This window comes from Mchenga conophoros, linkage group LG3 (assembly GCF_057382185.1).
Source record: "Mchenga conophoros isolate Kocher_MC1m ecotype Shallow Benthic linkage group LG3, M_conophoros_male_GT1.1, whole genome shotgun sequence".
NCBI classification, from domain to species: domain Eukaryota; kingdom Metazoa; phylum Chordata; class Actinopteri; order Cichliformes; family Cichlidae; genus Mchenga; species Mchenga conophoros.
The window spans coordinates 38,663,775-38,690,871 of record NC_140528.1 but is presented as its reverse complement, the minus strand read 5'-3'; the positions used below and the strand labels follow the sequence as shown (position 1 = coordinate 38,690,871).

The following is a 27,097-nucleotide window of genomic DNA, read 5'->3' as shown; positions in this document are numbered from 1 at the left end:
AGTTTTTAGTGATTCTGGAAACACACCTGATAATAAAGAAAAGTTGACGATCTGTAACAGGTCTGACTCTAAAGTCTTTGAGACCTTTTTGAAAAAACTTGTTGGCAGGACATCTAAACAGCAGGAGGAGGAGTTCAGTTTACCTAAGATGTCCTCCAGGTCTTTGCTGTTAATAGGTTGAAACTGTTTCATGGTGTTTAAACAGTTTTTTGGTGGACACAGTACATATCCTGGATCTGCTGTTGATGTACCAATTGCTTGTCTAATTTTTTGGATTTTTTCAGTGAAGAATTTGGCAAAGTCATTGCAGGCCATGGTCGAATGAAGTTCAGCTGCCACTGACACAGGGGGGTTTGTTAGCCTGTCAACTGTAGAAAATAAGACCCGAGCATTATGGCTGTTTTTAGTGATGATGTCAGAGAAGTAGGACCTCCTTGCATTCCTCAGTTGTAAATTATAATTGTGAAGTTTCTCTTTATAAATGTCATAATGAACCTGGAGGTTTGTTTTTCTCCATCTGCGCTCAGCTTTCCTACACTCTCTTTTTTCTTTTTTCACCAGTGTGGAGTTTCTCCATGGAGACTTTTTCCTTCCAGAGATAACCTTCACCTTAATGGGAGCAATAGTGTCCATTACATTTAACATGTTAGCATTGAAGCTATTGACGAGCTCATTGACTGACCCTCTGGGCAGGTCAGGTGTTAATGGGAAGACCTGGTTAAAAATTGCACTACTGTGTTCAGTTATACACCGTTTTGTGATCACTGTTGTTGATATATTTGTGTGGGCTGAGATTTTACTTTCAAAGAAAACACAGTAATGATCAGACAGGCCCACATCAGACACAGTAACCTTTGAAATGCTCAGGCCTTTGGAGATCAGTAGGTCAAGAGTGTGTCCTCTATTATGTGTGGCCTCTGTTACATGCTGAGTCAGCCCAAAGTTGCCCAGAGTGTTACTCAGGTCTTTAGTCCCTTTGTCCTGAGGGTTGTCCACATGAATGTTAAAATCCCCAGCAATAATTACACAGTCAAAATCAACACAGATCACAGACAGCAGTTCACTGAGGTCATTAAAAAAGTCTGTGCAGTATTTGGAAGGCCTGTAAACATTAAGAAACACAACTTTGGATGGGGCCTTCAGCTGTAAAGCCACATATTCAAAAGACTGAAAACTTCCAGGAGATAGCTGCTTACATTGAAATGATTCATTAAATAAGACAGCAACCCCTCCTCCTCTCCTGCTCGCCCTGACCTCACTGATAAAACTGTAGTTAGGAGGGGTCGTCTCGATGAGAACAGCTCCACTGTTACTTTGGTCCAACCAAGTTTCAGTTAAAAACATAAAATCAAGGCTGTGCTCAGTGATTAAATCATTAATTAAAAATGTTTTCCCAGCTAGAGATCTAATGTTTAATAAAGCCAACTTAAGTGTTTTAGAGGTATTACTTGTCCCCTCGTGTTTGGGAGCAATCTGTGGCACACAAGGTATGTTTACTATGTTTAAAGATCTTTTAGAGTGCAGCTCTCTGTGTTTTGACCAGGCCACATGTCTCCTGTCACCTAAAAGTACAGAAATTTTAAAACCTTCTAGTAAACAGGGTCCCAGCTTCTCCTGGGAAAAGTCATCACTGCCATAATCCTCACAGCCCGGACCCTTCACACATCACGCATCAGACTGCGGAGACAGGGCTCTCGTTACACTGGGTGTACACAGATGCAGTGCTACAGGCATACTTTGCTATAAACAGACTGTAATCCTGTTCAACAACTTGTGGCACGATTGCTCTTGCAGTTGTGTTTGACCTGACATGTGGCTCTTTTTCCAGGGCTCAGTGTGGAGGGTTGTGTCCGTGCCACTGTGGCACTGGGGTGTGTCACAAGTGGGTATATATATGATACAATCGTGCCACTGTGCGATGTGTTCACTGCAACAGATATACATGTGGTAAATGCAGACTACAGACACCTTGGCAGTGCCAGGATTGCTGATTGAAGTGATTGCAGAGAAGCAGTCTCCTCATCTGCAGTGTGAACAAATTCAAATTGTGAGCAATGGGAAGGTCAAACAAAATCACAAATGCATGCATAGATACTAATTATAATTCCAGTATCTCCTCCTTTGAATGTTGAAATGTACTCACTCACTCACTTTTTATTATTATTTGTAAAAATGTGTACAAATGGTTGGTTTTTTGTTCTGTTTTTATCAATAAATCTCAGCAACAAAGGACATACACCCACGTGTGTTGATTTCTCCCTAAGACGGCAAACTGAAACACTCCAAGTTTGTGACTTTTGGAGATTTATTTCCCTGGATGATTGAGAATGCATCAAGATGAAACACAAAAGGGAAGTTCACAGCTTTTAGCAGCTCCCCCACCCCCTCAATCACTCACCCCCACTCCCCTCCCTCCAGAATTCCTAGGTAACAGCCTAATTAACATATGAATGACTAGCCAATTTAGCTTCCACTTCGCTGAAGCCAAAAGCCTACCAGTCATTTGACAACTCTCTGGGTCTTATAGGTAGAAAATGTCAAATGACAGGTCTCGGAGGTGCAAGTGATATGCATCCACAGCTGTGCCACCAATTTACTCACATGGACTCTACTAACCTATCAGAAGCTTCTTCAGCTCAGAATGGAATCGTCTGCAGTTTTCTTATTAATTAACAATAAACTTAGTGTATATGTACTCCTAAATATGATGAAAGTGATAAAAAATAGACAGCTCTGTCTCTCTTTATTCTGACATTTAATTAATTCAAAATATATTTCAATACTTATTTATCCAAAACAAAACAAGTTTACTCTAAATTGATGTTGTACAGTAAAAAAAATGTTCTTCTGTTTTCCACAAAGTGTATGTAAATATCTGGTTTAAACTGTGAATATACTGCTGTGTATTGAAGTTCCTCTTGTTTTGCATAGATATACTGAACAACATACAAAGCATAATATATAAAATAACATCTACCAGAGTTTTTTCTTTGAAAGAAGCCCCTTATATCCATTCTTATATTTCAGTACATAACTGAAACCGATTTATTTAGCCGTGGAGGGTAACAACTGAAAAAATGAAATAAACACACATGTAAGCTAAGACTCTCTAAAGAAACAGCATTGTTGTTGATCGGCTTTTCATTTCGCCATTTGTTGATTCACTTGAAGAGCAAGTAACGTAATATGGGTCAAGCGATCAGTTTGATATCAATCTTTTGTGATACACCGTCATATTTACATTATTTGTACAGTACGAATGATTTGCTTTGGTACCTGGTTGAACTTTAGTTCTCCTCTGTCTGGTTGGCTGCGTTTCTCCATCAGCTCACTCACATCACAGGCTGCAGCTCCCCCCATGCGTGTCAGTGTCTGAGCTCAGATCATACCAATATTAGGAGGATTTATGCACAGTCGTAAATTCCCACAGTGTGGGCTATGTGCTTCGAATATTGTGTGACATAAATAAATAATAAAGCTAAAGACATAAATAAAGCTAAAATACAAAGGTTTGGACACCGTTTTGCATGTTTCCCTACTGTAGGGGTCTCTGCAAGCATACAGGGCTCTGAGAGGGTACAAGATGACAACTTTGGAATTCTACTAGAAACAGTTGATCATATTTGTTTGTTAAAGCTGAATTCAGGGCAAACTACGCTAAATTAGCATTTTTAGCTAACAGCTACAATAAGCATAAAAGTTACTGTATGGCTATCATTTGTTAACATGACGCTTGTTCCTATACATGTAATTCATTTATTACTAACCTGAGAGTTTATCCGCTGGTCATTCGACATGACGAATGACTTCTGAAGTCTTAATTCAGCTCAAGACGCTGTAGATTCCCATCGGTAACACTTTCGGTCCGCTAGTAAAACGTAGTTCTATTAATCTGCACTTGACTACTCTTGAACCGGAACCGGATGTAAATCCCAAAAAACTGAATTTTGGAACTGAAATTGAATTGTAGAACTGAAACTGAATGGTGAGAAGTGAATCTGAAATTAATCGAGAGCTGAATTTTTAAAGGATAAAATGCGGTTTCAAAGCCAATTAATTCGTTTTCAAAATATAAAATTAAATTTCAATTTAGTGATGATCATTTTCAATCCAATAAATTGAATTTCAAATTAGGATAATTCATATTCAGTTTTTAAAAGCATTTATTCAAGTTACAATTCAGATTCAATCTGAGCAATTCAAATTCAAATTTAACTTATTCATATTCAGTTTCTGATGGCACAGATTTCTGCCCATAGAGGCTTCATTCAAGAAACACCAGGAAGACCGAAGCTCATGGCATTGATCAAGCGGAACTCATCATCTTCACCAGCAGCTCCCTCACTGGGAAATCTTCAGCACTCCTCATCTTCATGAACACTGTGATGGAGACTTTTGGTTTGTGTAACGTCATAAATACTCGGATACTCTCCAGAGTCTCCGGACATTTACATAAAGATATTATATTCAGTCCTGTAGAAAGTTGTATATTTAAAAATATGTTATCCTCTCTGGTTACTCTGGTATAAATAACTCTGAATCACTTTATGGTAAATAACACATTATCGGCAAAAAAAACGGAAAGAATTCCAGATGACAAGTTTATAGTGACGACCTTTGACCTCCATCAGGTTTTATTTAATTGTGTCAGAGAAACTCAAATGTGCTCTTCATGCAGCTGAGTACATCAAGTGTTTAAAATGGAAGCTGTGCAGGTCTGAGATCAGCAGCTCTCTGAAACACCAAACACGGCTATGTTAATGCGGATATATAGTGACACAGTTACATGGGTAGGGATGGGTATCGTTTAGGTTTTATCCGATACCGGTGCCAAATCGGTACTTTTGAAACGGTGCCGGTGATCGAACCGGTGCTTAAAGAATGGAGAACACAAACTTTGTCCAAAAACCCCTCATGTTCAGCTGTTTTTTGTAAAAAGATAACAATGTTAGCCTTTTCTGCAGCTATGGGGCATATATGGTATCACTCTTGGCTGGAAGCAGTGCTTAAACAATGGAAAACAAACACACAAACCTTGTCCAAAAACCTCTCATGTTTAACAGTTTCCCTCTTTTTCTTTGGTCATTTTAGCCTTTTTGTCCAGGGTGAAGGGAGTATCTGCCATCAAACAAGAAGACAGCCGCATGTAGCTATGATGATGTTTGCTAGTTCACCTTACATGCATTAATGTAATAACGTGGTTAGCCTACTCAACGTAAATTACACTCGAACAACATTAAGCGACTCACGCAGAGAAGAACGGCTTCTGCTGCCATCATCATCCTCATCATTTCTGCTACACTGGCAGGGCTAGGGGCCAGGACTCTATTTTTCGGGTTTTTGGGGGATGTTGCTCCGGGTCCGATAACTGGCAACCCACCCAACGTGCACGGTGTGAGGTCTCGCAGCAAGCTATCAAATACGGCGCATTTCTCGGCTTTTAAAAAAAACGCTATGCGTCGCCAGGTGCTTCATCGGATTCGAGGTGTTACCTCCTTTGACAGTATCACAGTATCAGCTTAAAGCACTTGTTGCTGCTGAGTTTGCATATTTTGCTGTGAAGTACAGCCAGACTTTTGACCGCTTCGCCTTGGACATTTTTAATCTGTAGCTCTGCTCTAACTGAACGTACGTACCTGGCCCCGCCTACTATCCTGGGAAACGTAAAATGATTGGCTAGAAGTGTATCACAGCTCAGGAAAAAAAAGCACCGAAATAAAGCACCGAAATGTGCGCTGCTTTTCGGTCTGGTTACTACCGTTTATGTCAGAACCGGTGCCATCATGGCACCGGACACCGGTACCCATCCCTATACATGGGTGATTAATCCTTTTGACTTTTTGTCTTTGACTTTATCAACAAAACAGCTGCAGCTTTCACTGACAGCACATGTGGTACTTTAACCTTTGTACTGTTTTCATCAGTTAATTTTGCAGTTAACATGTGAACATGTTGGATGATCTGTCTGCTGTCATTGACTGGTGCTGAGGTCTGAACCTGAGGGCAGCTCCTGTAATCACAAAGAGAACAGAACCATCACAAACTGAATTATAAAGTTTATCTCTTAAATCTGAAATAAAGCTGATCCTTCTCTCCTCACACGCTCAGGATCTGAAGTTCTTCTCTTACATTTTTTCAGTTCTACAGTTTAATCCATAGTTACAGATTAATGAGGAGTTACTGAGGTACAAGCTTAAAAAAATAAATAAATAAAATTGGTGTTACTGTCTTTACACATGTGGAGACTGAAAACATACTGTTGTTTGCACATATTTAATAATCAGCTCTGCGCAGGAGCTGAATCAGAGTGCAGCCTGTTGCTTTTACAGTATAACACTTGTAATGAAAGTACAGTAACGATAATTAGTGACAGAGCAGCCCGGGACGGCAAATTTGCTCAAACTATATAAAAGGTAGTCCCACTCCACCCGGTCGAATGGCCTTCTCAGCATCAAGTGACAGTAGGGCTTCAGGTGTAATCCTTTGAGGGAAGGTCATGAATTATGCTTAAGATGCGTCTAATGTTGAAGAAAGAGTGTCTGCCCTTGATAAAGCCGGTTTGGTCTGTGGAGATGATTGTTAGTAACACGACCTCTAAGCGCTGTGATAAAATCTTTGCAAGAATTTTTGCATTGGTGTTTAGCAGTGAAATCGGCCAGTATGAGCTACATTGGAGAGGGTCTTTGTTCTTTTTAAGAATGAGTGAAAAAAACCCAGGCAGCACGGTGGCACAGTGGTTAGCACTGTTGCCTCACAGCAAGAAGGTCCTGAGTTCAATTCCACCATCAGGCCGGGGTCTTTCTGTGTGGAGTTTGCATGTTCTCCCCGTGTTTGCGTGGGTTCTCTCCGGGTACTCCGGCTTCCTCCCACCGTCCAAAGACATGCAGCTTGTGGGGATAGGTTAATTGGATAATCCAAATTGCCACTAGGTGTGAATGTGAATGTGAGTGTGAATGGTTGTCTGTCCCTGTGTGTTAGCCCTGGCGACCTGTCCAGGGTGTACCCCGCCTTTCGCCCTATGACAGCTGGGATAGGCTCCAGCGCCCCCCGCGACCCTGAAAAGGATAAGCGGAAGCGAATGGATGGATGAAAAAAACCCTTCTCTCATAGTTGGAGGGAGAGTGCCAGATGAATAGGACTCCAAAAAGACTGACAGCAGAAGTGGTGCAAGTTCGTTAGAAAATGTCATCAAAAATCCATCTGGTCCAGGGGACTTGCCACTAGGGCTGCCACAAACGATTATTTTGATAGTCGACTAGTCACCGATTATTTATGCGATTAGTCGACTAATCAGATCATCATCCACTGGACGTAAAACTACAGCTTATTGCACCAGCAGCATCTGCTCTTATATAACTATCATTAGCTTACAGCTTTAAGCTTTTAAGGTGCTAACTAAAAATGAAGACAAGATGATAGTTTATTCAATTTTAATGAAATTTGCAGATTGTTTTGGTAAAGTTTAATAAAATCCTTGCTATCTAAAATATAACAGGACACCGGAGTATATTCTCCAGCATCTCACACTTCTGATAATCAGCTGTCTGCTTGACGTTTATTCAGCTGTGTAAAAACTATAACTTTAATCTCAGACAAACCGATTTACTCAGGAACAAATAAAATACTAAAAAAAAAAAAAAGCCAAACAACAACATTTTTAATTTATCTAAGTGACTCATATATATTTAACCTGAGTCGCGAAAGACGGCGGTGGGTTTGAAAACAATTTGCCGGGAGTCCGGTGTTCTCACGGCGCTAGTGACCTAGCCCCCGGCTAGCTATCGAGCTAGTGGGTAACAGACGTCTCCGAAAACGTCGGAGCGCTTTTGAAAATATGTGGTGTCCTGATAAACTGAGCAGATATTTGAGGTTTACACAGCTACATTCTCGCCTGAAAATATGTTAAACGTTTATTTTGTGACCCAGAAAGAATAATAAGAGTAATATTAAAACTAACTAGCTACCGCCATTGTTGGAAACTAAGCTGGGCCGCGCTATGAATTCTGGGACACAGCTGCTTCTTCTTCTTCGGGGTTTAACGGCAGCTGGCATCCTTGTACATGCAGTGCTGCCATCTTCTGTTTCAGTCCGTTATTACACTCTTAAATCCTGCTACTTATTCCTGCGTCTTTTGCGATCTTACAAAGCTTCAAACGACACGTCGACTATTAAGTCAGTCGTCGACGATTTTGATAGTCGACGTAATCGTGACTAGTCGACAAATCGTGGCAGCCCTACTTGCCACTTTGCATTCCACCAATCGCCATCATAACCTCCTGGATAGAGAGGTCCCTTTCGAGTTCAGTAACCAGTTTCGGGTCAACTGTGGTTATACTGAGGTAACTAAGGAAACTGTCCATAGCAGACTCATCTTGGCGTGATTCTGCGGTATATAAATAAGAGTAAAATTGATGGAAGCAGGAGTTGATTTCTGCGTGGTCTGTATGCTTTAGGCCCTGTTCATCAGCTATTTCAGAGATGAACTGTTTGGATGACTTTTGACGTATTTGATGTGCTAAGACACTGCCAATTCCCTCCTCATAGAAAGTACGTCTAGACTTTAGGATAGGTTGCTCCACTTGCTGTATTGAAATAAGATCAAATTTCATTTTGAGGGTCTGACGTTCTTTAAGGGTGCTTTCCGATGGTGAGTGACTGTAGTTTATATCTAACCACAAAATATCATATAATAGCTGTTTCAAGTGCTCAGTGTCAGCTTTTTTTCTTGCTACTGAAAATGAGATAATTTGACCCCGAAGATAGGCTTTCAGTGACTCCCATATGACTGAAATAGACATCCCAGGGGTCTGGTTTTGTTCAAGAAAGTCTCTAATCTCAGATTTTCTAAAATTCATGAATGCTTCATTAGAGAGTAAAAGAGGATTAAAACTCCAGGGGCAGTATATGCGATTGGCACCAGGGATGTGCATTCTCATCACTAGGGGAGCATGGTCTGAAATAACAATAGATTGATAATTGCAAGTTTCAACCAGTGGAAGAGCACGTTTATCAATAAAAGAAAAAAATCTATCCGAGAGAATGTTTTGTGGACAGGAGAGTAGTAGCAGTATGCCCTTGATGAAAGGTTATGAAAACGCCAAAAGGCAACAACGCCGTGGGATTGGAAAAAGCATGTAATAATTTCTGTGGGTTTTGATTTAGGAGTATCCTTATTAGACCATCGGTCTAGGCTAGAAAGCACAGCTAAGATGAGATTGTATGTTATCATATCTGCAATTTCTGAGAGTAAATTGACAAAGAAGTTTTCATCATCCCAGTTTGGAGCATAAATGCTGGCTAAAATTAGTCTGAGTCCATAAAGTTGGCCAGCAACAATAATATAACGGCCCACGGGATCAAATAAAATGCTTGATACAGCAAAAGGGATGCTTTTACCAATAAGGATATCCAATCCTCTTCAGAGTTAAAGTTGGAATGGAATGTGTGGCCAACCCAACCATTCTTCAGTCTATGTTGGTCTGCTCTCATGTTCCTTAAGTACATCTACCCTGTTGAACTTCATCCATCCATTCACGTCCGCTTAATGGATGAACTTATTATGGGAAATAAATATTTAAATAAAAACAAGCTGCTGATTATTTCACATTTTACTTGTGAGCAACGGCACATTTAAATCTTACAAATATAGTTATTTGGCTTATATCGTGATAGATATCGTTATCGCCTGGAATGAAAAAAAATATCGTGATATGAAAAAATCTTATATCGCCCAGCTCTACTGTGCACCAAACCCTGTGTCTTGCGAAGCCTCATCATCTGCGACTGGCTAGAAACAATTCAGTCAGGAGGGGAACTTCACCCGGCAGTTTCACTTGGTAAGATGCCGTTTTTCACGTACACCATTGCCTTCTCTGGATCCAGAAACTCCTTACTCTCGCCCCTAAAAGATATACACAGTCTCTCTGGAAACATTATTCCGTAGCGGACATCTTGACGCCCTCGAAGCAGATTCCTCACGTCCTTAAAAGCAGAGCAAGCTTTGGCAATGCTCGCGGTGTAATCAGGAAAGATGGCCACAGGGTTCCCCTTGTGTTGCACCGCTCCCGGGCCTGCCGTAGCACATTGACGCAGTCTTGGTAGTAATGGAGTTTGGCGATGATAACTCGAGGTTTCCCGTTAGATCTTCTGGGAGCAAGGTCTCTATGTGAGCGGTCCACCAGGATTTCTTCATCCAGTTACAGAACATCTTTCAATAGACTAGAAACTGAGCTGGTCGAGCTGGAACCAGCATCCTCCGCAACACCCACAATATGAATATTGCACCTCCGCATTCTTGACTCCATATCTCCATTCTTTTCTTTTAAGCAAACCAGCTCAGTCTGTAATCCTGCAGCCGTCTCTTGGAGGCTGACAACCTTCTCCGACCATAATGATAAACCCTCTTTCAGGTCGCTAGTAGCGGACTTGACGTTGTTAATTTCTGAGCGGACTGCTGCTGTGTTGTTAGCAATCTCCGTCTTAACTTCTCTTAATTTGTACTTGAGGTAGTCGAAATCCTCTGCAAGCGGACTTGTCAGTACTTACCTGATAATCGTGGAGATATCATCTTTAAGAGAGGACAGGATGTCCGATTTCAGACCTTCATACTCCATTGCGTTTCCTGACTGCGAGCTAGGCGACAAGCTAGGCGACGAGCTCCCACTTGCTTAAGTATAAGTATGCTGGCCCCTCGGGTTTAGATGCCCTTCCGGTTGTAACCACTGGTCCGTTTTTCCCCGTCGGTCACAGGTGTTAGGGGGAGTGATAGTTCGTTTAAATTATCCTTTAAAAGGGGCTTGGAATTGTTAAAATATAAGCTAGACAGGCGTGAGCCCAGTTCAACATGCCTAACTCCATTGTCGGCTCAGTAGTGCCCCCGAAGTCGGAGTACTTCAACACCTCCTGAATGAAGTCTTCGGCTGCTCTCCTCGGTGTCTGTTCACAGTTTATTGTGATCACGTTGAGAGAAGGTTGAGAGGGTGTTTGGAAAAAAACACCTACTAATCATTAGCTCGGCATGCTGGGAGAAGTTGATGGTTTGCTCGCTTGTTCAATTATTTCCATCTTACTTTGACTGCAGATGTAACCAGACATATTCCAGCAGGATTTGTAAAAAGCGTTTTAACAGACACACAAAGCTGGAAAAGTCTTCATAGTCTTTTTTCTTTAGGTCACGAGCAGTTGTCTAAGCATTTCACTGCATATCGTACTGTGTATGACTGTGTATGTGACAAATAAAATTTGAATTTGATTTGAATTTGGTGAACCTCTCGGCTTGTGATTGGGAGCGTATGCTTCCGTCTACGATGACATTTGTACGTGCTGCTGAACCCTTTAAGGTTTAAGATTTAGGGCAGTGCTGCTGTCTGTTCACCTTGTTGACTCTTGAAACCGACGCCTTTGCTCTCGAACTGCATTTGTCTTTTGGGAGACATTGATTGTCCTCGAAGCTTGTTCTTTAGTGTAAGATATACATGGGGATGAAGCTGAATAATATTCAACCAAAACACAGGCTCGGTGTGGTTCCAATTATGTTAATCTATCATTTTGCTCTGGCTGCTATGCCATGGTGGACATTGATCCAGTTCCGTAGTAACCTGTAATAACAGACTGAGACACTTATAATATCATTTTCATCACTGCTCAATAACACTTTCCCTCTCTTATTCTTCTATCCATATTTTAACACATCTCTTTCCATCACTTCTTACAGACACACACAAACACACTTCTCTTTACTGCATTCCTCAGTTTCTACACACTTCATACTCCATGTTTTCTGTTCCATATTTCTGAAAGAGGAAAAAAAAAATCATGCAATCAAAACCTGGATCCCGGCCGTACTGCTGAGCTCAGTGCTATAGTAAAGTGAGAAAGTGATATTTCTATAACTAATGTGATATGATTAAATATGTGATTAATACATGAGAAGAAAAATCTGCCTCCACAACACCTACAGGCCAGTAGACACTCTTTCATTGATGAGGATGTACACATCCTGGACAGGGAGGAACGCAAGTTTGAGCGTGGCGTCAAGGAGGCCATCTACATGAGAAGGGAAAGACCATCTCTGAATCGCGGAGGGGGACTAAGGGGACATCTTTTGCCATCTTACAATGCTGTGATTGCAGCCATTCCCCAACTCTCTGTGAATGGTACTCATGGCCATTGATCAGTGGTCTTTGATCCGTGGTCATGAGAATTTACATAATTATGATGAAGGAACTGACCTACCAGCCCATTGTTCCTTCAGTGGTTCTAGTTACTGTTTATAAGATTGGGGAAACCTGCAGTCAGCTGAGACTGAAGAAGTCACTTGGATGAGTGACGAAACGTTTCTCCCACTGAAAACGCTACGTCCAGATGAACAGAATCAACTTTTTGAGATTTACTTACCTGAATGATTGAGCATGCATCGAGAAGAATTTAGAATGGATTACCTTGCTGAATCCTTTTAGACAAGGGACTTAGGACTTACTATCTAATTGTGTCCCACATAGATGATGTTCTCCAGTGCCCACTGTAATGTGGAGAAGCTCACTTTACGATTTTTTGATCAGTAACAAGACAGAACCAGACGTGGAAGCTGCGGGATGCTGGACGGGCTCAGCTGAACCTCTAGCTGTCATGGCAGGATGCTGGATGGGCTCGGCTGAACATCCAGCTGGCGTGGCAGGGCGAGCAGGTGCGAAAACCTCTGGCTGAGGCATGGCAGGTGACGGCATGGCAACCACAGACGGCAGGGCGGGCTCTCCAGAGCACTCAGCAGGAACTGATGGCGGAGCGGGAGCTGTGAAGTGCTGGGGTGGTTCGCCTGAACCCCCAGCAGACACTAGAAGAGTCTACACAAACTGCTCAATGACCCCCATGGAAGCAGCAACAGGCTCTTCGGGAGGTCCAGAGCAAAGTTAGTCCTCCAAATCAGCCTCTGGATAACCTGGCCTGGGTCTCAGTCCCACAGGGGCTTTGCTGAGCCTCATGGCTAGCATCTCCAGTGAAAACAGTCTTGAAGCCTGACTTCTTAGAAGCATGGGTCGTGGCATGATCAATACACAGAGATGCTAGATAATTGTGCAAAGGGATAAGATGTTCTGTGGAAGACTTGGGCAGTAACTTGTCAGTCTTAGTCCTTTCATGAACATGAACAGTCTCTTCATAACCGGGCCAATGAACTGGCAAATCTGTATTGATTTTAGCTTCCTCCTTAGAAAAAACACGCGGCACACAGTCACCCACCTCATGCTGCTGTAAGCCGCGGTGATGACGTGGACACCGCCTCCTCCTGGAAGCCACGGTTGTGGAAGTTGGCGCTGTCATGGCTGAGGCGAATGTGGTGCTAGAAGCACTGAAAATATGTTAAAAGTTTATTTTGTGACCCAGAAAGATTAGTATGAGTAATTTTAAAACTGGAGTTTGGCTGGGCCGCGCTATGAATTCTGGGATATGGTAGTAATTTGGACAGCCTTCGGCACGTCGCTGTGACGTAATCGGTCTACAAATGCGGCCTCAGGAGGATGCAGCCCATGAATTTGGACATGTCCAGAGTATAATCGCAGCCTTTGCGGTTAGAAAATTGCACTTGATCATGTCGCGATATTATCGCAAATGCGATATATCGTTCAGCCCTACTAGACGGCCAACACGTTAACGAGCTAACTGCGCTAACACACCAGTTCCCACCCATGTAATTGAGCATTGCATGGCACATCCAACATACTGTTTTACTTTAGTCCATGACTCGCTTAGCTTCAGGGTCATACGTCACATGAAAACCAAAATAATTCCAAACGCCAGATCTGAATGAGGTTGGGGGAGGTGCCCTGCGCTCTTCCTTCTGTCTATGCTGTCTGTCTTGAGCGCTCAGTGGATCTGTGCTCGACAGTGCAGCCTAGGCGGAGTAGTCGAACGCAGATTCACTGAGCGCTCCACACAGACAGCATCGTCAGAAGGAAAGTTGATAAAATAAATTACAAATGTTGTATTGTTCGATACATATGCGTACCGAACCGAAAGCACTGTATGGAACGGTTCAATATCGATACGAATATCGTTGCACCCCTAATATATATACTTTTTGTGTCCCAGCTGAGTAACAGGAAGAGAAGAGTCTGGTGGTGCAGCAGAGGAACAATTTCAGCCATTTGGACTCAGCTCAGCCACTACAGAGGAAACAATGACTCCAACACAAATGGTGAGAAGAACATCACAGTTACACTGTTATTGAAACTGTGTGTACAGCTGGTCGGTTTTTAAAAGCCTGTTATCTTTATCTTTTCCATCCTGGGCTCCTCCATATGTACAGAATCTACATTCACAACCAAAAACCACAGAAGTTGCAAGAAAATACAAAGATCTTATTTTCTCTACACACATTGAAACAACAATATCATCAGTTGAACTAAAAAAAATTTTCTGAAGTAAAAGAGATTCTTTGATGATCAATATTTCTTCAATAGTGTCAGTTTGTACAACTCTCATTGTAGCACATCATTGTAATGTGATACTATCACCAGAAGGTGGTGGTAACACACCAACAATGTGGTTTTTTTTGACATGTCTGATTCCACCAATTTCAGTTTGTTCCATGATTGAATTTTACTCACTGCCTGTGTTTGTATCTCTGTCACTGCAGGACCAACATGGAGCAAGAAGTCAGCGCTCTCAGGAGGCCGACAAACCTCACAGAAGAAAGGGGGAGAAAACCTACAGCTGTGATGAGTGTGGGAAGGAGTTTACCCTGGCTGGACACTTAAAACGACACCAAATCATCCACAGTGGAGTTAAAGCGTACAGTTGTGACTTGTGTGGAAAGTCTTTTACCCTGGCTCAAACCTTAAAAACACACCAACTCACGCACAGTGGAGTTAAACCTTACAGCTGTGAGTTTTGTGGAAAGTCGTTTACCCTGGCTCAAACCTTAAAAACACACCAACTCACTCACAGTGGAGTTAAACCTTACAGCTGTGAGTTTTGTGGAAAGTCTTTTACCCTTGCTGGAAACTTAAAAACTCACCAACTCATCCACAGTGGATTTAAAGCGTACAACTGTGACTTGTGTGGAAAGTCTTTCACCAAGGCTGGAGACTTAAAAAGACATCAAACCATTCACACTGGAGTTAAACCTTACAGCTGTGGGTTGTGTGGAAAGTCTTTTACCCTGGCTAAAACCTTAAAAACACACCAACTCATCCACAATGGAGTTAAACCTTACAGCTGTGAGTTTTGTGGAAAGTCTTTTACCCTGGCTAAAACCTTAAAAACACACCAACTCATCCACAGTGGAGTTAAACCTTACAGCTGTGAGTTTTGTGGAAAGTCTTTTACCCGGGCTGATAGCCTAAAAACACACCAAGTCATCCACAGTGCAGTTAAAGCACACAGCTGTGAGTCATGTGGTAAGGCTTTTGCTCAAAATAGCAGTTTACAGAGGCATCTAGTTACCCACTCTGGAATTAAGGCGTACAATTGTGACTTGTGTGGAAAGTCTTTTACCCTGGCTGGAGACTTAAAAAAACACCAACTCATCCACAGTGGAGTTAAACCTTACAGCTGTTACTTGTGTGGAAAGTCTTTTACCCTGGCTGGACACTTAAAAACTCACCAACTCATCCACAGTGGAGTTAAAGCGTACAGTTGTGACTTGTGTGGAAAGTCTTTTACCCTGGCTCATAGCCTAAAAACACACCAAGTCATCCACAGTGGAGTTAAACCTTACAGCTGTGAGTTGTGTGGAAAGTCTTTTACCCAGGCTGGAGACTTAAAAAGACACCAAATCATCCACAGTGGATTTAAACCTTATAGCTGTGACTTGTGTGGAAAGTCTTTTACCCAGGCTGGAGACTTAAAAAGACACCAAATCATTCACAGTGGAGTTAAACCTTACAGCTGTGAGTTTTGTGGAAAGTCTTTTACCAAGGCTGGAAACTTAAAAAGACACCAAATCATTCACAGTGGAGTTAAACCTTACAGCTGTGAGTTGTGTGGAAAGTCTTTTACCCAGACTCAAAGCCTAAAAACACACCAACTCATCCACAGTGGAGTTAAACCTTACAGCTGCGAGTTATGTGGAAAGTCTTTTACCCAGGCTGGAGACTTAAAAAGACACCAAATCATCCACAGTGGAGTTAAACCTTACAGCTGTGACTTGTGTGGAAAGTCTTTCACCCAGGCAGGAGACTTAAAAAGACACCAAATCATTCACAGTGGAGTTAAACCTTACAGCTGTGAGTTGTGTGGAAAGTCTTTTACCAAGGCTGGAGACTTAAAAAGACACCACACCATTCACAGTGGAGTTAAAACTTACAGCTGTGACTTGTGTGGAAAGTCTTTTACCCAGGCTCAAACCTTAAAAACACACAAACTCATCCACAGTGGAGTTAAACCTTACAGCTGTGAGTTTTGTGGAAAGTCTTTTACCCTGGCTGGAGGCCTAAAAAAACACCAACTAATCCACAGTGGATTTAAAGCACACAGTTTTGAGTTGTGTGGTAAGGCTTTTGCTCAAAATGGCGACTTACAGAGGCATCTAGTTACCCACTCTGGAATTAAGGCGTACAGCTGCGACTTTTGTGGAAAAAGTTTCAGTGACAAACAGTACCGAAATAATCACCTACGGATTCACACTGGAAATGATGTTTCCTGCTGTGATCAGTGTGGGAAACTGTTTGCAACCGATGCACAATTACGACGACACATGTTTAGCCACACTGAGGAGAGACCTTATAAATGTGACCTGTGTGAGAAGACTTTTAAAGCTCCACATCAGCTGAAAAAACACCAACAGATCCACACAAGAAAGTAACTCTACAAGTGCAGTTACTGTGAGGTATGTATTTAGTTTTTTATTGTTAAGTCTAATTGTTGAATGTTGCCATTGTGTTTCTTAAATTTGTATAGTCTTAGTTTAAGCAGTAGGATCAAAGCCATTCCTTTGATCCTGACCACCTCTCCAGCCACTCTGTGCTGGGGGAGGTTTTATTGTAGATACATCCTAACTTGAAGATCTGTTTGATGTTTGGTAGAGCTTCCTACCCTTTGTATGGTTTCACTGTGTTATCTTTGGTAAACCATACATTGGGTGTGGGGGAAGACTACCCTCTTTATGACCAAGGATGTTGTTCCTGCTTTTAGGTTTTATGACCCTTTGATCAACACACACACACACACACACACACACACATTCTCACATAACACACACACACACACTCAGTGTATACATTTACATACAGTGCCTTGTCTTTGTAACCAAAGGGGGGTTGCAAGGGGAGGTGTTTTGTAAACTATTGTTTGAAGTTTGTCAATAAAAGGCAGCGAGAGGAGGCCACCATTTTGGGGTTCTTTGTCGTGCTGGACACAGACGAGGCCTCCCTTTTGCAAGTAATGGATCGATCGACTGTCTTGTTTTCTTCATGATGAATAAGTCTCTAGAATTAGCGGGGTTTGTGGAAACACAGACCCAACATTTATTTGGTCCTTCGGAGCCGGAGCCTAACACATTGCATCCACCGAGGAGAGGGAGAGGACGCCACCGCAACGTCTGGGATGATTGACGTAAAGCCCTGGTGTTTTTGGCTTGCCACCAGGCCGGGAAGTTTGCGCCTGACCTCCCCTCGGGATGGATGACGATTGACGGGATCCAGAGACTCTTCCCATGAACGTAAACAAACAGTGAGTACAGAAGGCCTTAGAGAGCGTCTCTATAACCGCGTGAATGAATGTGGGATCCTAGAAACGCGTCACCGTGATTCTGCGTGAAACGTTTGAGTCCCGGGGAGCGCTGGTCACGAGAGCGCACGTGGACCCAAAACAATAGAGAGCGGCTACGGGCTGTGCGTTAAACGTGAGTCCGGGAGCGCGCTAGCCGCGTGAGAGAGACGCAGGCTTCTCCGCCATTTGGGGCGTAGAGAGTTCTCCGCCATTGGGGGCGTGGAGAGAACCTAGGTTCAGAGTCCGGAATCTCCGCCATTTGGGGCGTTGGAGAGTGTCCGAAGGTTGAATTCTCCGCCATATGGGGCGTTTGAGAGTTTTCAACAGAGAGCGCTAGCTGTGCGTGCAGACGCAAGCGATAGGCCTATGTTGTGTGTGTGCGGGCCAGACGTGGTCTGCGTGAGTGTGGCTGATTGTTGTCTTGTAATGGAGAATAAAATGTGTAAGTCTGCCTTAGAAGGAGATGTAAAATTTATGCAGAAAGTTTTACCAGGCAGCACGCAGTATGTAGGTTGTTGGTATAAGAAATGTGGATTTGAAGGGACATTAGTGGAAGTTAAGTGTAAAATGCTGGTAGAAAGAATATCTGTAAGTGTAGCAGGTAAAACAGGTAAAGCGAAGCAGAGGAAGGAATTGCAGTTAGCAGTTGCTAAGTTGTGGCTGGAGCAGGCTCAGAAGAGGAGAGAAGCACAGAATGTTAAAAGAGCAATATTGCAAGAAGTAGTTGTGAAATCTGAGGATGAAACAGCTCAATCCACTGCAACTACTCTAGAACAACACCGTAGAAAAGCATTAGGAAGAGCAAGAATGTTAGCAGAAAGTAGAGTCAGAGAAGAGCGTGAGAGAGCAGAGGCAGAAGTGGAGGAGAGATTAAAGGCATATTAGGAGCAGCATTGAGTCCAAGACAGACTTGGCAGGGTAGGAAACAGAAAGTAAAGTTAATGAACACAAACGTTACAACTACATATCCATCCCTGACACAACACAAAAAAAAAACAAAACATATGGTGTTTCTGTAACAGAGTGTGAAGATGAAGAAAGTTTTTCTCCTGATCAATTCCGCGAGTGTGAGAGTGTCTGACGTCATGGTGTGTGTGAAAGGTATCCAGCTGGGGCAGACGTGATTCTGCAGGTCACCTGCCCAGTGGACAAAAAGAAATAAAATAGTTGTGTGGATGAATGATAGCATGATGAGTGTTTGGTGTTTCTCAGTCTGAAACAGCTGTAATGCTATTTTCTGTTTTGGAGAAAAGTACAGTTAAAGAAAAAAAAAACAGAGAGAGATGTGTGTTGTTTTAAGCAGTGATGAGAATAATGAAAGTGTGATGAGAGAAGAACACAAAAACATACTGAAAATGCATTAACTATACTAACCCTACATGCATTTACACATAAATGATACTCATGAAGACCAGACAGCATCTTAAGCATGAGATTCTGTTTGTCATCTTGTCCAAGTCACTAGTAAGATGAAAGTGATACATAGACTAGTGGACTGAATATTATAGGAGGACAGATGGTTGCATCATAGAGGAGGAAACAGAATGCTGATGAGAGGTCTTAAATGAGTGAGTTGAGTGAGCTGATTGTGAGTTTCTGGTGTGTGAAGAAGTTTTACCATGGCACACATTTAGTTACATGAGAACTAAAACTGATTATGTGCTAAGACAACAGGGTTATGCTGTATGTTGTGTGTATGGCTGATTGGATGAATGTTTGAGATTAAACTGGCTGTTTGATTTGTCTTTTATTACTAAAGTTGAACCTGCCAATTGGGTTGTTACGATTTATCCCCCTGGCATGAAGAACACGTGTCATGATTTAAACAAGGCCTTTCTTTCCATTATTTTCTTTGATTTCTTTTATTTTCTTTCTTTTATTTTGTTACTTTCATGGTGCACTGAAAGTTTTGTTAGATGATCTCTGAGCAGATCTGCACGATTAGAATCGAAGCGTCGTCGAGAAAACTGTTGCAAAGTGAGCTTCCCCAAAATTAAAATGGGCTCTTATTTGGGACAATCAGGAAACAAGTTCCTGTCCAAAAGGATTCAACGAGGAAATCCAGTCTAAATTATTTTTCTTTTTGAAATGACGTTGTTTTGCTGAGCGTGGAAACGGATGCGACGATAATTTCCACAATTAGCAAAAGAAGGAATCACTGAGTGAATGAGTAAGAATTTTAAAATAAATGGGGAACTGACTGACTGACTTAACACCATTGTGTGAAGTCAACCCCCACTTGACAAAGGTGTGGATGTATCTCTGTGTGTGTCTCTGTTACAGGAGCAGAAAGATGATAGCAACATCTGAGGTTGCGTGATGGTTTAACCTTTTAAATGCCATTTTTATGTTTGTGAATCTATCAGAGGTGTGTTATTCATGGGCTTGTGGTACTCACAGAAGTTACTGTGAGAAAGTGTGTACACACCTGCGCAGCGCTAACATTTGCATTTTTTCTTACAGCATTGCAGTTTTTCATGTGATTTGATGATGTGGTTTTTAGCAGAACAACTGGTGGATGTTTGTTTCTTTATTTCAGGTTTTGTTTTCTTTAAGAGGGCATGTAGCATTCAGCAGAAGTGGACAAGTGACATGAGTAAAACAAATAAGAGATTACGATATTTATGGAATAGTTTATTATGGGCTCATTTGCTGGCCACTTCTGGACCCATAATAATATATGAGTGGAGTGACTTTGCTTAAGGGAAGTCACCGATTACATTAATGTTAACTGAGCACATGGGATGATCCATGTTTGAGGCGAATTATGGTAACAATAGTGATTTAATGATTTGAGAAAACCTGCACATGACACTTGTCTTGCTGATGCTGAATGCTTGTTACCCTTGTGATATACTTGTTTATAAGTGTGAAGTTTGATTTTACTTCCAGATCTTGTTTTCCAGGCCATGATGGTGAGTATGCAGGCTCCTGGTGGAGCCAGTTTTTAAGACAGGGATCCAGGTTTGGTGAGTTGACGCATGAGAAGTGTCCATGCGTCAAGAGGTGGGGTCCAGAAGTAACATTAAACAATGTTTTCTATTATTGTTGCAGTGATTTGTGTGATTAGCTGTTTATTTACAAGTATTAAACCTATGCAAGTGGTGCATCCATGTTCAGATGAGGCTTTGATGGCCTATAAGTGAAGTTCACTGATTACAATGTGGAATAACATTGAGATGTTAAATAATTTGGAATAAATTATGGGAAAACGTAGGAGTTTAATGAGTTTAGAATAAACCTGCAATGATACTTGTCTCTGTGATGCTGAATACTTTATTACTCTTATGATCTACAGTTGGTTGCGAATGTGAAGTTGTTTTAAATTTAAGACTTTGTCTTCTGTGATACAGGAGCTGGGAGTTAAACAAGCTGAACATTTAAGTGCTGATTAATGTTCTTACACAGGGTTACAGCTTGGAGTGAAGCTGCTCCAAGGGACAAACCCTGGAGATTGTTTTAGGGAGACTGTGCAACACTCTTGTACATGTCTCATTGGGGAGTTGACACATGGCGAAAGCCGTGTGGCGAGAGGAGTGTCATTTTTTCAATTTGTAGATGTCGTGAGATGCCATGATGAGAAGGAGTGACTGAGAGGATCGCCCACAAAATGGAACCTGAGGGAGCGTGCCAAGCTCCAAAAAGTGACAGCGCAGAGGAGGTCCAGCGATGGACTTGCGGTTCTGTGAACAGCACAAATGCAAGGTGACTGTAAAATAACTAACAGCACTTTTTCCACAAGTGAAGCCAGTAACTTACTATCCTAAAAGATTAGCTCTAGTTGCTCGTGCTTTACCTCCATGCGTGAGATCAGTATGTGCAGCAGCTTAAGCTGTACAATGTTTCAATAGTTTATTTCACCTTTTGACACTGTTAGTTCCACACGAGGTAGATGTTTACTATTGCAGACTAAACTTACATTTCTGTCACCTACAAGACACTTGTCTTTAATGTTACTGTTACTCTCACAACCACACATATTACCATAAAGTGGTGCAGAATTCTGAATCTGTCCAACCCTTTTTGCCAACGGAGGAGGGCACTTCTCATGAGTGTAGAGAGCGCGAGGAGAAGGAGTGTAAGCCGAGGGATGACTTAACGGATGTGCCGCTAAGTGAGGGAAAGGTTTGGTTTGTTGATGATTTGAGTTTTACAACAGCAGAGGGACAGACTAGAACACGTTTTACTGTAGCAGACAGTGAGAGAGAGTTATCTATGTAGGACAACTAGCATGTTTCATATTTGCTTGAGCAGCAGAGATGCTAGCTTTAACGGAAGCGTGTAAAGCTGTAGAGAGACAATATACACTGATAGGCAGTATACATTTGCTACTGTACATTTCTTTGTAGTGCAGTGAGTGAGACAAGGTGTGACAACCTCTACAGGGAAACCTGCAGAACACACCAAACTCTTGCAAATTCTGCTGGATGCAGCGTTATTAACCAGTGGAATTGCCGTTTGTAAATGTGCAGCACACATGTGAGGGAAAGATCCGGTTGCATTAGGGAAAGTTTTTGCAGATAAGATCGCAAAAGAGGCAGCTTTAGTTAAACATGGTGTTAACCTTTTATCAGTACAGCATTAGCAGACGTGCAGGCCCACTCACCTACTGCAGGACAATAGTTGTGACTTACAGAGGGAGCAAGCTTGCAGGATGATTTTTTTATCTGTGGGATAAACCAGTACTGCCTAATAATTTGTATAAGACTGCTGCTATTTTGAGCCATTGGCTATACCATGTCTCAAACAGGAGGGAGATGAGCAGTCGTTATACTCACTCTAGGATTATTAAATACTTTTAAAAAAAAACTTTTTTGCAGAGAGAACTAATGGAACAGTAAAGTTAGGATTTAGGAAGACAGGCAGGACATGGTTAGACTGTATAGAATAAGTACACGAGGATTACTCCAACAGAGAATGGTCTGACTCTTTGAGATTACACATGTTAGAGGATTTAGAGTTAGAGTTAGAGTTCCAGTCTTCTGTAGTGATGATAGAAAAGCAGAAGAGAGAGCATATTAGCAGATTAGATGCTTGAAAATGTTTAAAAGTAAAGTAGTCATGAGAACAAATGATCTGCCAGATGATTCTGTTTCTCCGCAGGAGCAGAGCCTGAAGTCTGGAGATTGGATGATGATAAGGCCATGGAGAGGAAGTGCTGGTCCAGTCCATGGTGGGAAGGTCCATATCGGATGCTGCTGACGACGACCACAGCAGTGAAGATTGCCGGAAGGAACACTTGGATATATCAAGCGCACTGCAAGAAGGTGACACACATCCAGGCCAGCTCGGAGTAAGTGGCAGGAAGACCGGGAACAAAGGGGGGGGAAAGCCTCCAGGGCCCCTCGTCTCAATCCGGTGAAGAAACCAACTGAGCCACAGGTACTCATCAGAATGGCTGGGAATGTGCTGTGCATCTTCTTGTGCCTGTGGACCCTGAGTGGGATGACAGGGAACGCACTGGAACAGAGCAAACCACACCAAGTACCCGCATGGGTTTTCAACAACTACTGGTGGCAGTTTAAGAACACAACCGCTCACATAAACAACGAGACCAATGGTTATGCTTGTGATGCCACTGGCTACACATTCTTCTGGACTGTGGCCCTGTAGCATCACTGAGAGCGAGACAGTTTGTTTGGTTGCTTTAGCAACACATCCAGGAACACTGCCAACTTTTCAACTGCTCTGAACCTGAATGGAAGGTTGATTCACCAGTAGCTGGGAAGGTGAACTGCTCTGGTGAGACAGACCTGCTCGTCTGACTCAAAGAATATGACTTGTTGCAGGACATTATACAGTTAAACGAACTGGAAACAGGCCAATTGCCTATGTGTACGAAGGACAATGGATTAGCCCAAGTTGGAGATTAACCATGGAACATGGCAACATCACCTATTCTTTTGTCTTTTGCAAGAAGGATGTAAACAGAAGCCTTTTGTCTACATTTACATCATGAACACTTGAGGTTTTGAGCCAAGAAGATCAAAACACCTTGATCCAATTTCCTTTACAAAGCTTTTTCTGTGGTGACAACAGGACAGGAGAAGAGTTGTAAATGCAGATAATTCACAAGTTGACTCTAACCCCCACAGGATGCCTACAGTGAGAAGATTTGGGGGGTTGATAGGAGTCAATAAAGAAGGGTGTTGACTTGCTGCAGCTTTGAAGTTAGCTGAGAGCCACATGGACAAACATTAAAGTCAACTGATGCGTTTAAATACCTATGTCTATATACAGTTGGATTGTAGTGACATATGATTTTTGAGAATGATGATTCTTCTTGTTTGACCTTTGACATTCAGTTGTGTACTTGAAGAAATACATAATGAATTGCACGACAGGAGTAGATCCGCCACAAGACTGGATAGCTTGGTTACCGTCTGGTCCTTGGTGGCATCTTCTTTTGAAAATATTAATTCCTGTTTTTGAACTGTTGATACTGATTTGCTTATGTATAGGATGTAGTTTACTGTGCATGAATGAAATCTACACTGACACTGTCAAACAAAGGGTGCATAAGTTGAAATTTAAGTATACAATGACAAAAAGGAGGGAAATGTTAAGTCTAATTGTTGAATGTTGCCATTGTGTTTCTTAAATTTGTATAGTCTTAGTTTAAGCAGTAGGATCAAAGCCATTCCTTTGATCCTGACCACCTCTCCAGCCACTCTGTGCTGGGGGAGGTTTTATTGTAGATACATCCTAACTTGAAGATCTGTTTGATGTTTGGTAGAGCTTCCTACCCTTTGTATGGTTTCACTGTGTTATCTTTGGTAAACCATACATTGGGTGTGGGGGAAGACTACCCTCTTTATGACCAAGGATGTTGTTCCTGCTTTTAGGTTTTATGACCCTTTGATCAACACACACACACACACACACACACACACACACATTCTCACATAACACACACACACACACTCAGTGTATACATTTACATACAGTGCCTTGTCTTTGTAACCAAAGGGGGGTTGCAAGGGGAGGTGTTTTGTAAACTATTGTTTGAAGTTTGTCAATAAAAGGCAGCGAGAGGAGGCCACCATTTTGGGGTTCTTTGTCGTGCTGGACACAGACGAGGCCTCCCTTTTGCAAGTAATGGATCGATCGACTGTCTTGTTTTCTTCATGATGAATAAGTCTCTAGAATTAGCGGGGTTTGTGGAAACACAGACCCAACATTTATCTTGTAATTTTAACCTGATTGTTTGGAACAAGTCTGATCAGTAAACTTATGGAGTTATACTGAATGAACTGTTTTGAAAAATGAAGACTCATTTTCACTCAGTAAGCTGAGTGTTGTAATTAGAGCTGGGCGATAGAACGATAACGATATGTATCGCGATATAACTTTTACTCGATAGAGAAATTAAGCTATCGCGATAGACCTCGCCGCTCTCGTCCTCTTAAAAAAAAAAAAAAAAAAGGTCAGCCAATCTAAATTAAGTAGCGCAGAGCCAAACCAATCACAGCCGCAGCGTCACCTCGCGTGACTTGTTACGTACAGCACAAGTGCCAAGCCGCACGTGGGTTTGTTTGGGAAGCAGCCAGCGGAGGAAATGAGTGTGCCGACTAGAAAAATCAACCGAGCGTGACCGAAGAGAAAACAGATGATGGTTCCAATGCCGGAGAGATTGTCGAACGGAAGAGCCATAGAAGTTCCGTAGTGTGAAGGTATTTCGGCTATTTCAAGTCTGACAAAAAACAGAGTAGCATGCACTGTAAATTGTGCCGAAAGCAAGTCTGGAAATACAATAAACTGGTGCATGCGTCACACTGTGCGCCACGTTATTGTTTCGGTGAAATGAATTTCTACAAGACTGTTTCTGTTAATTGTACTCTCTGCAGTGTTTAAATGCTTACATATATACACACAGTTACTGTCAGTCCACACATACGACTCGGTTCTGCTTCTATGCCCCAGCTTTGTTTACTTTTTCCCACCGAGGCTTCTAGACTTCTGATTGGCCAACATTTCTGCACGGTTAGGAATCTAGCGCCACCTGCTGCTTTGGCATGTTCATAGCAGCGTTTTCCTTCATTTCTGCCTTTATGTGTGGACGGGATTATTTTTTAAAACGGAAACGGAAAATCTCCGTTTTCAAAAATACCCGTGTACGTGTGGACGTAGCCTCAGTCTCTGACTGGAAGCGCTAATTCGTCATTCGGCTTTTGTCAGACTAAAGTAACTGTTAAAACTGTTTGAAAAGCTCAGCTATACAACAAGGAGAGATTGAGAATTTCCTTTTAGTTCTCAGTTTATTTGATATTGACAAAAGTTAATTAGTTTTGTCTGTTCTTCTGTAAAACAAACTAAGATTTATTTTTAGAATTAATATTTTGTTTCTAAGTGGAATTGACAATTTAGTAGTCTGTTTCGTTTGTTCTGTTTTGAAACTTAAACGCTTTAGCGGCTGCCTTTTGTGTAGTTTGCAATATTTGCCTTTATTTATCTGAAAAAGTCTCATGTTCCTTAAGTACATCTACCCTGTTGAACTTATTATGGGAAATAAATATTTAAATAAAAACAAGCTGCTGATTATTTCACATTTTACTTGTGAGCAACAGCACATTTAAATCTTACAAATATAGTTATTTGGCTTATATCGTGATAGATATCGTTATCGCCTGAAATGAAAAAAACATATCGTGATATGAAAAAATCTCATATCGCCCAGCTCTAGTTGTAATGTAATATTAGATTATTCTGTTATTATATGTTACCTTATATATGTAATCAAAGTAGTTGAATTAGAATACTGCTGTAGATCACATTATACCCTTTAATATAGAGTGTGTGAGCTGTATGTAGTTTAGTTCTCATTATACTTTTGAGTTAACAGAACATATTCACATATTAGTTCATTAGATAAATGTGCATCACTCTGTATCCTTGATCTGCTGGGAATGTGTTACACTGTTTTCTTGACATGCTTAATTGTTGAATCATGAAGAGAAGGTTGTAAGCAGGAGACTCTGTGTCTAAAGACAGGGGAGATAGACAGACCACATTCCACACCCCCACCTTACAGAAAGCAGAGAAACAACTGCCGAGGTCATAACTTAGGCGCTGTAACAGAGAAAAAATGTGATGTTTTGGCTTTTACGACTAGCTGGGGGCCACTAGAGACTATAAAAAGCTGAGCAACCCGTCACCATTTTGAGACATGTGCCTGACCCTCTGGTAGCATCTCTCCCGTCCGGACGTTGTAATGCTCTGACTGTTGAATTGTATGGAAATAAATGATTGTTGATTGAGCATTTATACACCGAGTATTGTCCCTCCTTCAGCCCAAAGATTCAAAGAATTGGGAGAATTCAACAGTAAACATTAAAATATAATTGGACGTTGGCAGAGATGCTCTTTATTTCAGGCAACGTTCAGGATAAAA

General features: G+C 41.8%; 1 protein-coding gene across 5 annotated transcripts in view; it reads left to right on the top strand.

Annotated features, from left to right (window-relative positions):
• LOC146578543 (uncharacterized) overlaps nt 1-27,097 on the top strand; it is a 37,328-nt gene that overhangs the window by 7,115 nt on the left and 3,116 nt on the right. The window contains exons 2-5 of one of the 5 annotated variants that reach the window (XR_014891471.1): nt 14,086-14,191; nt 14,633-16,825; nt 17,583-17,667; nt 21,265-26,970. Coding sequence is in view for 4 of the 5 variants with exons in the window: in XM_085268658.1 (XP_085124784.1) it covers nt 14,174-14,191; nt 14,633-16,801 (2,187 nt within the window). In the remaining variant the exon portion in view is untranslated. Of the gene's footprint in view, nt 1-14,085; nt 14,192-14,632; nt 16,826-17,582; nt 26,971-27,097 lie in introns of those variants that run through there. The other 4 variants (XM_085268658.1, XM_085268660.1, XM_085268657.1 and 1 more) reach the window with 4 other exon arrangements.